Below are 16306 nucleotides of genomic sequence, written 5' to 3' on the forward strand. Positions count from 1 at the left end.
GGGAAAGATGTCGAGCCCTTCCATAAAGCAAAATAAGGGTTTTAGAGAAGAAAGACATAAATGCCCACTGTTGACTTACAAATGGCCAAGTCAAAAACTAATAACACTTTAAACGGCCCCTTCCGGATATAGGCTGATAAGGGTCTTGCATTGGCTGAGCTGATTTATTAATAAAAAAGATGAAAGAAAGCTTTATGTTTTTAAGTTTTTTAAATTTAATAGGTATTGGCCAAAACACAGCGTACTGTATCATGCCAAAATGCCAAAAAATTTAGAAAAAAAAATCAGAATACTAATTACAACCTTGCCTGAGAGACATTCCTTGAAGAATTCCTGTTCATCTTGCAGTTTTGCTCCAGGAGATTGCTGATTTACATTTTATGACCTTATTAGTTGAAAAATGGGCAAAGAACCCCCCTAAGGGTAGGGTCTTTTCAAAGAATTGCTGTTCATATTTCAGTTTTGCTCCCTGAGATTGCTGATTCTGGATCGTGGGTCTTCAAACGAGGTATGAGGCCCATGCCATCGCTTGTTCTTGGAGAAACCGCTGTTGCTGCAGTTTCTTTAGATTAGTGGTGGGATCGTGGGTTCACTGGCAGCCTATACTTGACCGAGCTTTTGTTTCTTTCATTTAGGGGCCGTTTGATGGCCTGGAAAAAAATTTTTGGAAATATATTGCTGGAAATATGAGAAATGGAAAAATGGAATGAGAAAAATTTTTCCGATTCCAATTTTGGTGTGTGTGTGATACTCAGAAATATATTTCCAATTCTATATTTCTGAGTTTGATGGTACAGAAATATATTTCCAAAAATTTAATTCTTAGTTTGATGATATGAGAACATTTGTTCGGATTTACAAATGAAGAACATGCATAAGAAAATAACGACATGAAGACAAATGAATGATCTGCATAAGAAAATGTATACCATAGAAAATGTGAAGTCACCTTAATCAAAATTTGCATAATCAAACATATAAGAGCAGACCACACAAAACCATCACAATTCAACCTATTTAATTTGTAAATTAGGCTAAACTTGGTTCCTTCTGGTTTCTTGTTGATTTCTTACTTTTCTTTCATTGCTTTCTTCCTTATACAATTACACAAAAAATCAATATTTCGATAAATTTCTCTGCTCATTACAACTGCTTGCCTTGAAATGAAAGCAACCTTCATTAAAGTTCGGTCTCAATTCTTAAATATCTAGTTCTTGACAAGTCAATCTCTATGGAATGACATAATTTGTCATTTTTAGTCATATTTTAACCAAGCTTGTAATCCTAATTGATTCTTTCATCAAGCAACTCAAACATACATGATACAATAAAGTAGTCATAAAGGATAATTTAAGCAACTTAAATTCGATATCAGCATCTAAACTTGAATCTGTTTAGCATGTAACTAAACAAATCAAGGTTAAGCAAGAGGTCAATTATGTTCATGGATCTCATCTTCTTTGTGTTCAAGATTTCTCTCAATGCTATCAGTTGCACATACATTTTCCTTGAGAGGCCTTTTTTCCTGCTGAGGTTTTCTATCTGTTTCTACTTCTCCTCCACCTCTGCACCAAGGGCTCGATGCTTTTCTTGAGAGAAGTTGTCAGTGATTGCATTTCCACAAGCTTGCTCTTCAGCTCAAACTTCTGGTTCCCAAGGGATTCTATTTTGGCTTTCAGGTCCTCGATCTTCACTTTCAGCTCGCTGGACAAATCTTTTTCTCTCCGACAGAGGTCAAAACAGGTATGATTTCCCAAATGAAGCAAAATCAGACTTTTAAGTGACTGAGATGATGACAAACTAACAACCAAGATACTGATTCGGTTTGTTCATGGACATAACATCAATGTACTTGAGCAAACCCAAACACGAATGCTGATCAAAGATTCAGAACCACAGTATCTAAAATACCCCATCTAAGAATATTCCCAATTGGAAGGAAAATACAGCTCTAGTCTCTTACACAACAAGACTCCAAGCCATGATATAACAGCAATATAACCACCACCAAGCCAAATCCAGTAATCAGAAAATGGACTGTACAACCCATAATACCATAAAAATTATAAATTTCTTCATAAATCATCCCAAAACAAATCACCAAGTTGCATATCAACACGAACGAGAACCAAAATCTTGGCGCTGGACTTTATTTATAACCAAAACCAATATAACAGGCTTTCAACCATAAAAATCACAGAGGCTTCAAAATCCTCCAAAAAAAAAAAAACACCGCATTGCCAACGCAAGGGAAAACCAAACTTTAGAAACCTATTGCCAATAGATTACTAAGCTACAAATTTTATTTCACAACAAATTTCCTGCAAATAGCACAGAGTTAAACCCTCGGTCTGCTTCATTTATGTCAAACAAGTAAAATTTGTCAAATAATAAAACAAGTGGCAAAAGAAGAGCATAACTAGTGGCAAATAAAGAGAGCAGACATGTAGACTGATCCAGAATATATAGCATCTCAAACATAATGGGACAGAGACGGTGGAGGCTCACCGTTTCAAAGGGGAAATAATGGGACAGAGACGGTGGAGGCTCACCATTTCAAAGGGGAAATAATGGGACAGAGACGGTGGAGGCTCACCGGCGGACAGCTGGAGGATCACGGCTGTCCAACGGAGGAGAGACGGTCTCTGTGACGAGGAGGAGAGAGGGAGAGGGAAGGAGAAAAACGCAGCAGCAGCAGCAGCAGGACGATGCAAAATGTTGACGAGGAAGAGGCGAGCCCTAACGGGCAAAAAAATATTTCTCGAAAGATATTTCCACCTCTCGCGGTGGAAAAAAATTTCCGGAAAAAAATTTCCGTTTTCAGGTTTAACGGGCAAAAATATTTTTCCGTGTTTGATGAATCGGAAAAGTTTTAAAATTTTGAAATTTCTTTCTTGCGCTACAGTATTTTTCCGGCCCATCAAACTGGCCCTTAGACTCTGGATCTGATTAGTTTACGGCCCTTTTTTCTCGTTGCAAGGACTGCTGACAGAGAATTAATTTTTTTTGTCCAGAACATTCTTTTACAAATTTTATTAAAATTTCTACAGATATACTACTGAATGAGCCTATCTGTTCATAAAACCAAGCCTGGATTAGACAACCAGAATCGGCTCAGTTAGTTTTCTTGACATTCTCGGACCAGGCTCAGTTATGGAGTCTTAATCCAGGGTCAATCTTCGCATACCCCCATAAATGGCGTCGCAGTGCAACAGGGAGCTGGATTTGATTTACAAGTCTCTGATCCGAGCTCGAATTAAAACTAAGTTCCACAATTTGTTGTTGAGGAGAAGACATGATTGTATTGTAGAGCAAGATCCAATCCATATAGTTCTTCTACTTGAGTTCGAAGGTTTACTTGGGTATTCAATGGTGCAGGAGGCCTTGGTGTAAGTACTTTGCTGGTCTCCACTCGGTTCCTGCAGGCCCAACCGGCAGAGGCCATGGCCAAGGAGAGAAAGAATTCTGGCTCACCGACCCACCTTCTGGGATGCTGTCATTTGTTTCGTGAGGAAAGTTGTAATGAAATCAAGTGTTTAGGAATGTCGAGCATTAATTAAGTAACAAGGGTTGAAGTATTTCCTTGACCTTCAGGAACGAGATAGTTTTGAACAAGAAAAAGCATATTGCTGACCACTTTCTTGAACTTTACTGAGGCAGGCGATACCTCGGGGAGGAGTCAATCAGGCGAATGTCGCCCCATTCCATGAAGAGTATTTAGAGGTTAAACAGTTGGCAGGAGTTTCAGAAGATAAACCTCAACTGATATTTATTTCAGGTGAAGTGGTTGACTAACTTACAACATCAACATCATCATCATCATTATGAAGTCCAATTCTCAACTTCACCACATCCTTCCAACCTCAGAACTGCATGGCTGCTTTTATTTTTCAGAAAATAACTACACTAGCAAACAACAAAATCTTCATTCATTTAAAATATTCACAGCCCAAGAAGAGACGACCCCATGTAAGCATGGGAATAATTATGATTATATCATAGACAACCTAACATTGGGATCCCTGTTAAACTACCGCCTGCAGATACACCTGATAGAATGCCTAAAAGTATATAGATGCTACCCACAAAACTCCGATAGTCCTTATGGTATCTTATGGCTAAGATGAACAAAAGGTAGAACTTTACATAAATTGGTCAACAAGGGACTTCCAGTCTTGCCTACAGTATCCAAAGATTATAAGCAGAAAACCGTCTGGATCTCCATCCAACAGAGATCATCTTTTTCTTAACAGCATTGAACATTTGAACAGAAACGGAATTTTCTTACAACAGAAGAGGCTTGTTCAACCAGCGAAATTTGCAACCCCGGGTCTGAAGCATGTGAATGAGATCAGGAGATAGCAGGTACTTTAGAGCATCCAACATTTTAACCTTCTTCACACTCTCTGATGCTCGCAATGCAAGTTCAAACCCGTCAAGTGACACACGAGTAAGGTGCAGCATCTTCACGTCTTGCAAGCATTTAAGCTCACTAAATAGCAGATACAAACCCCCATCTGATATCCGACAATATGATATATTTACCTGAATGTATGAAGAAAAAAAAATCAGCAACTCGAATTGCACACAGACGTGAAGGGCAAAATATTTACTTCGGTGCAGTGTTAAGTAGAAAAAACAGCCCAATTTTCAGTATTGCCTCAATTAGGCAAGTTTTAACTTTCTAAGGAACTTGACAAATTGTGAAAGAGATATAAACAGACCTGCCTCAGGTTTATGGCATGTCGAGCTAAGGCCCAAATGCCCAAGTCGTTGATAGCATAACATCTTTTGATATCCAACTGTGCCAGCCTGGTACATCCACGCGCCATCAGAGCCATGCCCAGGCATGTTACCCTTGTCAGTCCCCTCATTTCCAGCTCCCATAGTTCATCCAAACTGCCAATATGTTTCAATCCCGCATCTGTGATTTCTGTACAATAACAGATATTGATTCTTTTGAGGTTCTTGCACCCTGTGACCAATGCTGCTAAACCATCGTCGCCAATGCCTGCACACCTGACCACAATGGCAAAGACAACAGTAAGTTTACTCTCCGCAGAGTTTCTTAACCTGCAATTTTACTCGTTAAAAATCACCTATAGAGATCGAGTTCGCGCAGCTCCTTGCAGTTTGAACCAATATAGGCGATTCCTTCATTAGAAATATTAAGACAGAGGCCTAACTTTATAATCTGCAATTCTGTACATCTAGAAATGTGCTTGAGTGCTGAATCATCTATGTTACAGTCGGTAAGGTCAAGTTCTTGGAGGAAGGAGCACCCAGTTCCAATTTTCTCTAGACCGTTACCTGTGAACAAACTGCAGGATTCCATCTTAAGGCACCTGAGTTTTTTACAGGAAGAGGCAATGGCATGGAGAGCAGCGTCAGTGAGTTGGTGGCAGCAAGTAACATCGAGAATTCTCAACTCATTGCAGTATTTAACGAGACTGTTGATTCCGTCATCTGTCACTCCCAGACATTTGCTCAATCCAATCTCTGTCAGGCTCCGACAGTTCCTGCTGATTGTTTCAATTGCTGATGGAAACAACACACAGGCATCCAATCTGAGTGTCTTCAGGTTCTTGAACTCAATTATCTTTGCCAACACTGGAACGGTGAGCTCCTGCATCATCAACCAGCACACACTGTTTCATCACTTCTTGCCTTTAGGACATGTTTCATAAAACCATTATCAAAGATATAGGTACATATATCTCCATAAGACTATAACAACCAAAGGGGTTCCACTGAGGCCGATAAGCTTGTAAGGTAAGCAGAGGAATGACTGCGACGTCTCCAATCAGCAGACTTCTCAACCATATGGTGGACAGTACAACATTCATGCGTATAAGTTCACGAGGAGAAGCCCCAACAACTCATTACAAAAGCAAGCACTAAAACAAAAAACTGGTTTCGATTGCACAAATTGGAGAATCAACATATTTCCTTGTTCGGAAAACAAACAACCCCGACCTACGCAGGTCAATGGATCAGAAGCAAAGAACGACAAAAGGATAAAAGAACAAAGAAACAGAAAAGTAATAGCTCAGGAGCAGAAAGCTTAATATTAATTGGATGATTAACTGAACAACTAATTCTATTTAAAGATTATGCTGCGATCCGCAACTAAAAGGTCAATTCTCGTTGAGGTCCTTACATCTAGGCAGTAGGCAGCGCCAAGTTCCTGCAATTTCTCATTCCCCTCCAGCAATGACATCATGCCTGAAGATGAGATGTTTATGCACCTTGATACGTCAACCTTCTGAAATTAGAAAAGAAGAAGAACAACAACAAATCAAACATGTGCTACGATTTTCTTTCCTCCTCAAAATAAAGAAGCACCAGAAAATTCCCAAAATGCAGGCCAATTAAAAAACAATGTTAAAAGAAGAAACAGTCATTTATCTATCAAATAAGCAGAATTACGGAAGCCTTACTTGTTGATATCAAGCTTTTTCGTTTACCTGAATATGAGAGCTACAGCGCTTGAGGCATTCTAGGCCATCATCATCCACCATTCTGCAACCTACCATGACTAACACCTCCAATTTCTTCATACAAGCAATCGAACTCAGACCCTTATCCGTCACCTTCATAAGAACAACTAGTCAATTTAGTTTCTCCTGTTTCTTGAACAATGTGAGGAGGACAACTGCTCGAGGAAAAACTGAAAAATCAAAACATAAAATTTCTACCCACCGAAAGATAAGAAATGTCGAGAAACCTAAGATCCTTGCACTTGGCAGCTAGGAGTTCAATACCCAGATCGGAGATCTCCATACACCATTTGAGATTCAACGAGAGCAATTTGCTGCATCCAACTGCAATTCTCACCAGGCCGATGTCGGTGATCTTCAGGCATTTCACCAAGATCACGCTCTTGAGGTTAGGCGCCAGCGATAACGCTGCTGCTTCCGAATCGCCCAATCTGGAGCAGTAAGAGAGATCGATCTCTTCCAAACTGGGGCACTGCTTGACAAGAAACTCAAGCCCCCTGTGATCGACTCCGGTTGCCCTGCTAAGATTGACTCGCCTCAGGTGATCACTGCAAACCCATGATAGCATCTCATTCGTCAGACACGAACAGGCAGAGAGATCTAGATGCTCCAAAGAAGGGAAACTTTTGATCGATCTGTGCAGTATCTCCGGCCGTAAGATCCTGATCCTTTTTCTTGACAATGCTTCGATCTTCAGAAACTCTTTGCAGACCAACCTCCATGACTTCTTGTCGTCGAATTTCTCGAGAATTTTGAGGAGAAGATCGTCCCACAGGACGGAGAGAACAGTGGGAGGTCCAGAAAAGTGTATCCTCTTGGTCATCGAGGAACGGGTGACAGCTAAAGCCAGCTCAATCTTTCAACACGGGAGCTTCACTTCCGAAAGGCAAGCAAAACCAGGCCTAAGTATCTAGAAAGAGAAACCAGCTCTTTGGTAACCCCAAGAGTTAATTTAGGAAGAGATTGTTCTCCCATGTGTGTACCAATAAAAAAGTGCAGAAAACCCATTCTGAGAAGTCATACCGATAAAATCGGCAGATGAGATTGATGGGGAAGAAAAGCAAAATACAGAAAATAACAGTATTGCAGATAAAAGTTTGCAGAGAGGGAAAACTCGTTCTTCTCAGGTGGGTAGTTCAAAAACAACAGTATTTGCCTTCCTCATACGTTTAGGAGAGAGAAAGAAAGATCAGAAGAAGAAATCCAGGCAAACCAGAAAGCAAAAGGAAAGAAGGATTGGACCCCTTTTAGTGAGGTTAGGTGGGGACGAACAAGAAGAAAGGAAAAGGCAAGCCGTCAGGGCCGCTCCGGTTAGAGACGTCTACCAACGGCGGCCTTTCTTCTCTGATCAGAACCTCGGTGATGACTTTCATTTTCCTATTCTCCCTCCCTCCCCCTCTCTTTCTCTCTTCCTGAATCTCTACTCCAGCAAGAGAACAGATACAACTACCGAAATCGTCGAGAAAAACAAGCGTAATAGAAAGATAAAAACATCCTCACATATATCTGCAGATGAAGCCCAAAACCAGACACCACCTTCTCGAAATACCACCTTCACCAGCTCTCTCTATCTCCCTCTCTCGCTCTAGCTCTCTCTCTCATCTGAACGAAGGCGAGAGGTGGGGAGGTGGAGAGAAAAAAGCAGAGGGTCCCGTGATCCATCTTGCGTTTCTTCTCCAACGTATAGCTAAATGACAATAATGTTCTTGTTTAACGAGGGCTACTTCGAGACTTTTTCTCTTCTTTTCTTTTCTTGTATTTGAGAAGAAAAGCTCAAAAATTAATTTTATCTTTTACATATAATCAAACTTTTAAGGCAACGTTATAAAATCAGCTTTTTAAATTGAATAGAAGGAATTAAGGAACTAGGAATCAAGTCAAATAGCTTTCATCTTTATTTTATATTTTCCTTTGATGAATAAACTTCACTTAAGATGAGTAAATAAAACTAAATCTTTTTAAAGAAGTCGGTTCCTTTCAAAATAAGAAAAAGAAAAAAGCAGATTCTCTACGGCCACCACGGTCATTTCGCACAGGGAAAAATGCTAAAGCACGGATTGTACCTGCCCGTGTTCCTCCAAAGTTTTTTCCTTCTTCCGCACTCTGTCGCACTCTCTCTCTATCTTATTTTAATATTTCGACGAGAAATTAAAGGACTCAGGTCCCCACGCCGTTATTCAATTCGGCCACGTTCTCCTTCTTCCTCCGTTCCCTTCTCTTTTCGTCGCATTCTGCGCGTAGTTGCATACAGTTTTGCAGACGCAAGAGCGAAGCAGACAAGTACAACGCCGTGGTATGTTTCTACTGGCCGGAGAGGAAAGTCCCCAACAGCTGTCCGGCCCTACTGAGCTCCGGCCTGTGGACCAGCTCCAGCCGCATCATTCGCCTATTATGCGCCGCCTGCCCAAGCCACCGGCCAAGCCCAGCGGTTGGACTCGCCGGTAATAGTAAAATTGTCGCAGCCAGCTTTTTAAGGGCCGCCGTATCGTAGTTAGGTACTTTTGTTTTTTTCCTAATTTATATCTGCTGCTTGATTTCTCTTTTAGGTCGATTTTAATAGCTTGAATGTCGTCCACTAAATTTAAGGTTTATATTAAACTATAGATTTTAGATCCATGAAAATGTTGAAATCTATATCTATAGATCCAAAACTAGAGGAGAGGTCTAACATAAGTGTTAATTTCAAATTCATGCATGAAGGCGGTAGCTCGCTCCAGTAGCGGAGCTATTGCGTGACTAGCATGGCCATTGGACACACCAATCTTTGAAATCTTGCATTGTGATTAAGCTGGACCTAGGTCTAGTCATATGTGTTGTTCATACCATACTTGAGTCAGTACCCTACAATCATTCATTCACCTATGCGATAGATCGGTTAGTGCCCCTCAGCAAAAGTTTCTTGGCTCCATCACCACATGCAAGTAGAGAAATAATGAAAGATAAAAGGTGCAGGGAGTACATGATACAAGGGTTTTTAAAACCTAAGATTTTTATCCAATTCATATTGACTAAAGTACAATCTTCTACCAGTGGTTGTTCTCGCTAGTTGCAATTCCATTCCAAAGAAAACCAAATTTGCTCAAGAGTGTGTTTGGCTGGCGGCGAGGCTTATGTATGGGCGTCTGTGTTCTCTCGACTTAAATTTCTGGCTCTGATTGAAGTTCAATTCTCTATCCAGTCTAGTGTCCAAACCCAAATCCTAAGAATCGAATTCAATTTCAATCACACATAAAAACCAAACCCCAACCCTAATAAGGTCCTCCTCTTAGTTCATATTATACATATCTTAGTCTCCAAATCCAAATCCGATTAAAATCCAGATCTGACCCGGTTTGTTTTAGACCCGACCCATGAACCCCCACCTGTTAGCTGGCAGATACTTTTCTCTGTCTCTCTCTCCCTCCGGAAATCAACGGAATCCGTCCATCCGTACAACAACGGCGGGACCCAGTCCAGTTGGGCTGCACATGGCTGTGGGACCCACCGCTCTTGCGGGGATCCGTACGTACCCGGGGAAGGACTCTTCTGGAACAGGACGTCAAGGTACCCAAAAAAAAACGGTGGGGGAAAGATGGCGTCCCTTCTCGTGATATTGACACGTGGCAGAAACAGCCAATGAAGCCGCGGTTTGCCGGATCCGACGGCCGCGGTTTGCCCGAGGTGGTTCGGACGTACACGGCTTGATGACGTCCGGCGTCCGGTTTGACCAGCCGTCCGGCCGCTGTGACGTAACAAGATGGTCCGGTCTCTTTATTTTATGTAATTTTTACTTAGATTTAATTAAGCATTGTTAGCGCGTAAGTGTATATTATAAATTTAATGGTTCAAGCTGATGTAGTACTGACCAGCGTGCGCCAATCTCGTTTTCATTGTATCTATGTGTTGGACTTTTTGTTTTTCTAAAATTAATGTAATTTAAAATATTATCAAATAAAAATGTTTAATACAAAGTTACAAATTATTGGTAGAACGTGGTCGATCTACCCGATGAGCGGTGTTTTTCGTCCTTTTGAAAAGGTAATTTTTTTTTTAACCTATTCATTTTTGTCTTGAAGTGTTTTACTTTTCTGCTCTAAGGGTATTTTGGTCACTTTCTGCACTCAGGCTCCGACGATATTGAAGAATATTCCGATGTTATTTTTTTACAAGATCAGTACACATCTCTTCGTGCTAATTGTACCTTTCATGCATCCAAGTCCTGTTTAGTGGACTTGTAACATTAAGGATTTCCAAGGCAAAGTAAAACATTTTCATGCAAACTAAGTTAAGACACCAATACCTTTTATAGGTATAAAAATTACGACAATTACCAACTTAACAACCATGACTACTACCAGGTTGTTTGATAATTGAAACACTAAGTGGCTATTTCATGAATCGACCCCAAATATTAAGGAAGATTTATGAAACATTAGAATTAAGTGTCTAGAATATTAGAGAAAATTTATGGAACATTAGAACTAAGTGTCTAAAAAGATTCATGAAACATTCACAAGTTGTCCCAAACAACCTCTAAGTGTATCTTTTTCAATTTATCCTATCAAATTACATTAGACAAAAAAAAAAGATAGATAACTAAGTTAGGGTTGTTAGCTATAAAGATTGTGTGTGTGTATATATATAACTAAATGTTGGAACAATTTTCTTTAATTCTTCCTTTAATAAATGCTCAAAATAAGTATTTAATGAAGTCAAAAGCAAATAGTACTTTGTGCATATTTAGGTCAACCATCCGATCATGTTTGATTGAATGGTTCTATTTAAGCCAACTCAAAGCGGAGTGGAATGTAGGTTGACTGTCAGCTCAAAGATGCAAACTGCCACCTACTAATTTTAAAACTACTCTGTTTCTGAGTATTTCTATGTACATTATACCCCAATCAACTCACTTGACGGTATTTTGTATGATATATTGACTTTTTTTTAATATAAAGGTTTAAGAAGCCTTCAAATTGGTGCTTTTTTTTTTTTTCTTGTGGCATGGAAGTAACTAAATAGCTCCTTGGTTGCCCATTGATTTGGCATGTTTGATGCATGCATATTGCTTGCTTTTGTCTTTATTCAAGCTATATCCTTTCCTTATAGTCAATACTTGACACTTACTTAGGGGGTGTTTGATCATACCAGATCAGATCAGAGGGTCCTATGGAAGAGAGGGTCATCTTAAAATCCTTGGTTCTAACAGATTGCGGATTTAAGAACCATAGATTTAAGATCATCACTATTATGTCTTAAATTTATGAAGGCGACTTGAGATCCATGGAGTTACAAGATGTCAGGTTTATCTTGCATCTTTCAAACATAGGACTTCAGATCTTGTTGGAAATTAAGGATTTAAAGTCCTAGGATCTAAAAACCTATTTAATATTTGAATAAATAAAACACTCCCTTAATGGTCCATTTGGCAGACGGAACCTTATATATAGCCATTTCATAAATATGACCTAAAGATTGAAACATATTCATGGGACACTTTAAAAAATATTTTATAAATCTGACTCAGGTAGATTCATGAAACTGTTGTAAACTGTTTTATTTGCCAAATGGGCAAGAGTGTGTTTATCCCTTCATTCTTTTTAGTTTTTTAACACTTGGAAACCACACTTGTAACATCATGGGACTTAAAGTCTTACTCATATTCCTTCCTGAGGCCTGTAGGCTATGGACTTAAAAATTGCTCATGCGTTCAAGAAAAGAGTCCTTGAAATTGTGGAGTTTATGACAACTGCAGCTTGCTGCTCCTCTAACTTCTAGGAAAAATTCGCGTTGAATCTTTTTTGTATGAGCTGAAATTTTACCCCTTAAAAGGACAAATTAAATTCAGGTGCTAATTACCCCAAGAGGTTGTAGCACATTGGGCGACAAGGCAGTTAAGAATGGAATTCAAAATAAATCTCTTTTATTTAAGTTATTGGAAATTAAGAATGGCATTCAAAATACAAACTCCTTCTATAACACGAAGGTTTGTGTTAAATCAAAAGAATTCAGTGGGACTTATAAACTTTGCTCCATTCACGAGCAAGAGGTTGAACAAGGTCAGCTCATTGAGCAGCCTACTCTTTCACATTTTTTACAGGAAAAAAAAAATCAAATTTTGAGTGCCAAGTTAGGCTTATCGACCGCATCATACCACTGGACCAGTGGATAATAACAGATACTCTCTTCAAGAGTCAATTTCGAGATCGATCAAAACCCCTAACTCTACGCCCGATATCTTCGTCAACTTGATTCTGCTTTAACAGATTAACTTTGTTATGGTCTTGTCTGTTTTAAGTTCACCATTGGTGTGACCCGTTCTTTTTGTTTTTAATTTAATTCTAAACCTCCTTTCATCCTTATCAAGAGAAACCTCTCGAAACTCTCTGCGTAAAAAATTCTGGCTTTTTTCTACCTTTTTCCGTTATACCACGAGCACTTACATTTCAATTCAAATTTTCACCTATTGAGAAATTACCTCATGCAGTAAACAAACCAAATTACTTTGTTAACTCCTTGATTTTCAATTAGCACAATATTGAGTGAGAGAGAGAATGGCAAATGTAGCTGGAGAGAGGAAGAAGGGAAGAAACCGAAACACAGTTGAGAACTGTAGAGGAGGTGACAATGGCAGGGGCATTGCTGCGATTTTCCTGATCGGTGGCGCCGTCGTCGCTGGAGTACTTTTGGCTGCCATTATCGCCCCCAAGAGAAAGAAAGAGAAAACTAAAGATATGGGTATGAGAGAGAAAAAAAAAACAAGGGACTCCTGCAAAGGAGCCATGAACAGGCATGAAGATGACCTTGGATTGCTTTCACTACTGCCATTAGATGTAAAAGCCTCTATCGAGCCGATAGAGAAAGAGTGGTAAGTATAAAAAGATAAAATAGTGTTCGCCTTTATATATATATACACACACACATACTTCTGATTGCACCATCTAATCCACCATGTTGTTCGACTTAGAAAGGATACCTTTCATTTTACGTTCGCATGCACAGTTGTTGTCAGTGTTACTGGCGTTCTTCTCTTTTTGGACTTGCAGTCGACCGGGTTTTTCCACTAACACAGATGAAAAAGCGAGTCCCATATTTCAGGTAAAGTTCATTTCTTCTAAGGCTCTAGCCAAATAGTGTTTCAATGCTTAACTACAATAGCAACTGTTCTTCTCTTCTTCCTTTTCTTCTAGGTATTGTTTTTCCTTCTTATTCTTCAGTTTCCATGGAGAGAATAGCAACACCCCTCAAGGAAGGAAAACATGGCTATACTGATGTTTTTCTTGATGTACATAAAGATCACAATCTTTGCCTCTTGACCTTGAGGAAGCCACGTAGATCCCATCTTCGAAGTAGGCACCAGAAACGGAGACAACAAATAAATTGAGCAGATTATATTGCCGGTCAATTAATCACATTTCTAGTAGCATCAATGCTGGGTCTTTTCTAAGATCCCTACTGTTCAGTTGGTATTAGACCAGAGGGCCGTCTTGGGGCCTTCCCTATTCCTTTCATCAATATTGCATGTTCAAAAGTCCTCCCGTTCACAGAAGTTTTCACTTGATTGAAGGTTTTTCATAAGGTTATAGATGCCTTCGCTTCCAAGCTTTAGACTGGAGGTGATCATGAAGTTTAGCAATTTAAGTCAGAGGGGTGAATATGCCACATTTCATCGATATCTCACTGACTGAATAATGGTGACTGGGGAGCACGGGCTTGTCGCTGGAAAAGCTAGATCGTTTGACAAAATGAAAGCACGAAAAACGCACAAAGTTTTTTTTTTCTTTTTTCTTTTTGGCTGTCTTCTTTTTCACTGCATGTAGAGAAATTCCACATCCGTGACTGAGATGTTCTATGTGCAGGAAAAACAATTATCTCAACAGTTCATCGAAGGACTCAATAAGGGGGAAGCTCCCATTCCGGATTTTAAGATAGAAAAAGAAGGCGCTCTCTTTCTCCACCACCTTGAAGCATTTCCTCCTGATGCATCTTCATTAGATCAGCAAATTCTCCAAGCAGAAAAGATGGTGGACAGTTCAGTATCTCAACTATTACATGACGAAGGTTACAGCAGTTTAACACGCAATTTGTCATCACAGAACGATGGCAAAGATGGCAGTGATGCCGGTCGTGGCAGTCACTGTTCTGTATCTCTACCATCATTAACAGATGATATTACTATTGGTGGTGGTGGTGGTGGTGGTGGTGGTGATGGTAGTCCCCTCAGTGATTGTAATAATATTGATGGTAACGGTGGTTGTGGTAGTCGCGGCAATTATAGTTTTGTATCTCCACCAACATTAGATCAAGATCATGGTAATGACAGTGGTGGTCATAGCAGTAATAGTTCTGTATCTCTGTTGTCATTAGAAGATGATAGTAACGATAGTGGTGGCAGTGATGGTCACCATAATTCAGTATTTCTGCCGCTACTACAGAATGACCATGGGGGAGACAGTGCTGGTGGTGGCAGTGGCTCAGTTTCTCTACTGCTATTACAAGATGATGGTTGTGCAGGCAATCATAGTGGTGGCAGTGGTGTTGATGATTGTGATGGTGATAGTTCATTACCTCTGCTATTACTACAGGATGGTGGTGGTGGTGAAATCAGCAATAGTGATGACTATAATGTGGACCGCGAAAAAGAAAATAGTTCTGTTGCGTTTGAACTAGAAAATTCAGCAGGGGCAATCACTATTACTGTAGCAGCAGAGGTGATTAGTTGCGGGAGTTACTCCTCCGGACCAGAAGGTTTTCCAGCTGGAACAAGTCCTATCACCACCTGGCCCAAACTTTCTATCAGTGAACGCTCGAAGCAAAATTTAGAAACCAATCGACTGCCTTTTGGTATCTCTAATGATGTTGGCGATGATGATGACGAAGATGATGACCAGAGCAAATATACTCATTTCGAGCAGCAGCAGCGGAGAGGAATTGAGGTAAGGAAGATCTTTGAAGAAGATATGAGATGCACTCAAGAATTGGCTGAGGAGTCTCGCTGGTCTCACGAGGCTCTGAGCATCCTACAAAGCGTTGATACCAACCTCCTAATCTTGAGTGCAGGAGCAGTTTTGTTGTTGTTCGTTGTTCAGTTTGTTATTCATGTTAACATGTCTTAATGTCTCTAAACAAATTTAAATTCACGGCAAATAATCAAAGATAGGCCTGTTCCGTGAGAGAATAATCGTCAATGTTTTCTTTGTAATGCAATTTTGTTTTAGTGAAGGACTGGTATTTGTGCCCTAAACAGATCCGAACACCTCTAAACTTGTTCTTCTGTAAATTTCCTGATTATGTTATTTCATGTATTCACATGCTCATGAGATTTCCTTTTTCAGTTTCTATAAGCAAGATGAAGCATAATGATCACCGAAACCCGGCTTCTTTTTCAAAAGTCATTTCGAGCCCAGCCATTGTGTTTGGTACAGTAGAACGGAATCAAAATGACATAATTTTGTATCTTCTTTATTAAAAGTGTTTCTTTTTCTATAATTTGTGGCAAACTGTTCGGCATAATTCATGATGGTATAACGTAATTAACAATATAATTGGTTAAGTACGATAGCACATTGTCGAAGAAAAAAACAAATATTTAACCCAAGCTCTGGCAACCTTATCGTATAACCGTCATCTTCAAGAAAGCACTCCACAGACCTTCATTTAGATTGAGACGACCACTTGGTCGAAAAACAGCCGCACCTTTAATGCCATGTTGAGACTTACGGCAACCAAGAGCTCACCAAACAGAAGATTCTCATTTAAGATCGAATGATGCCAGTCTCTAGATGACCAACTTCAGCAATTAAAATAATCGATCATTTTGATTCATTTCA

General features: G+C 39.8%; 1 protein-coding gene across 1 annotated transcript; it reads right to left on the reverse strand.

Moving 5' to 3' along the window:
- Window positions 1-3902: 3902 nt before the first annotated feature.
- On the reverse strand, window positions 3903-8176 carry LOC116254537 (F-box/LRR-repeat protein 3-like). The gene is made up of 6 exons (XM_031629984.2): window positions 6703-8176; window positions 6468-6593; window positions 6161-6265; window positions 5100-5626; window positions 4725-5019; window positions 3903-4545 (listed from the first exon to the last, which is right to left on the reverse strand). Exons 1-6 carry the CDS (start codon window positions 7321-7323, stop codon window positions 4285-4287), a joined length of 1935 nt encoding a protein of 644 aa, XP_031485844.1. The 5' UTR covers window positions 7324-8176; the 3' UTR covers window positions 3903-4284.
- Between the last annotated feature and the right edge of the window lie 8130 nt (window positions 8177-16306).

Source organism: Nymphaea colorata, chromosome 5 (assembly GCF_008831285.2).
Source record: "Nymphaea colorata isolate Beijing-Zhang1983 chromosome 5, ASM883128v2, whole genome shotgun sequence".
Classification (NCBI taxonomy): Eukaryota; Viridiplantae; Streptophyta; class Magnoliopsida; order Nymphaeales; family Nymphaeaceae; genus Nymphaea; species Nymphaea colorata.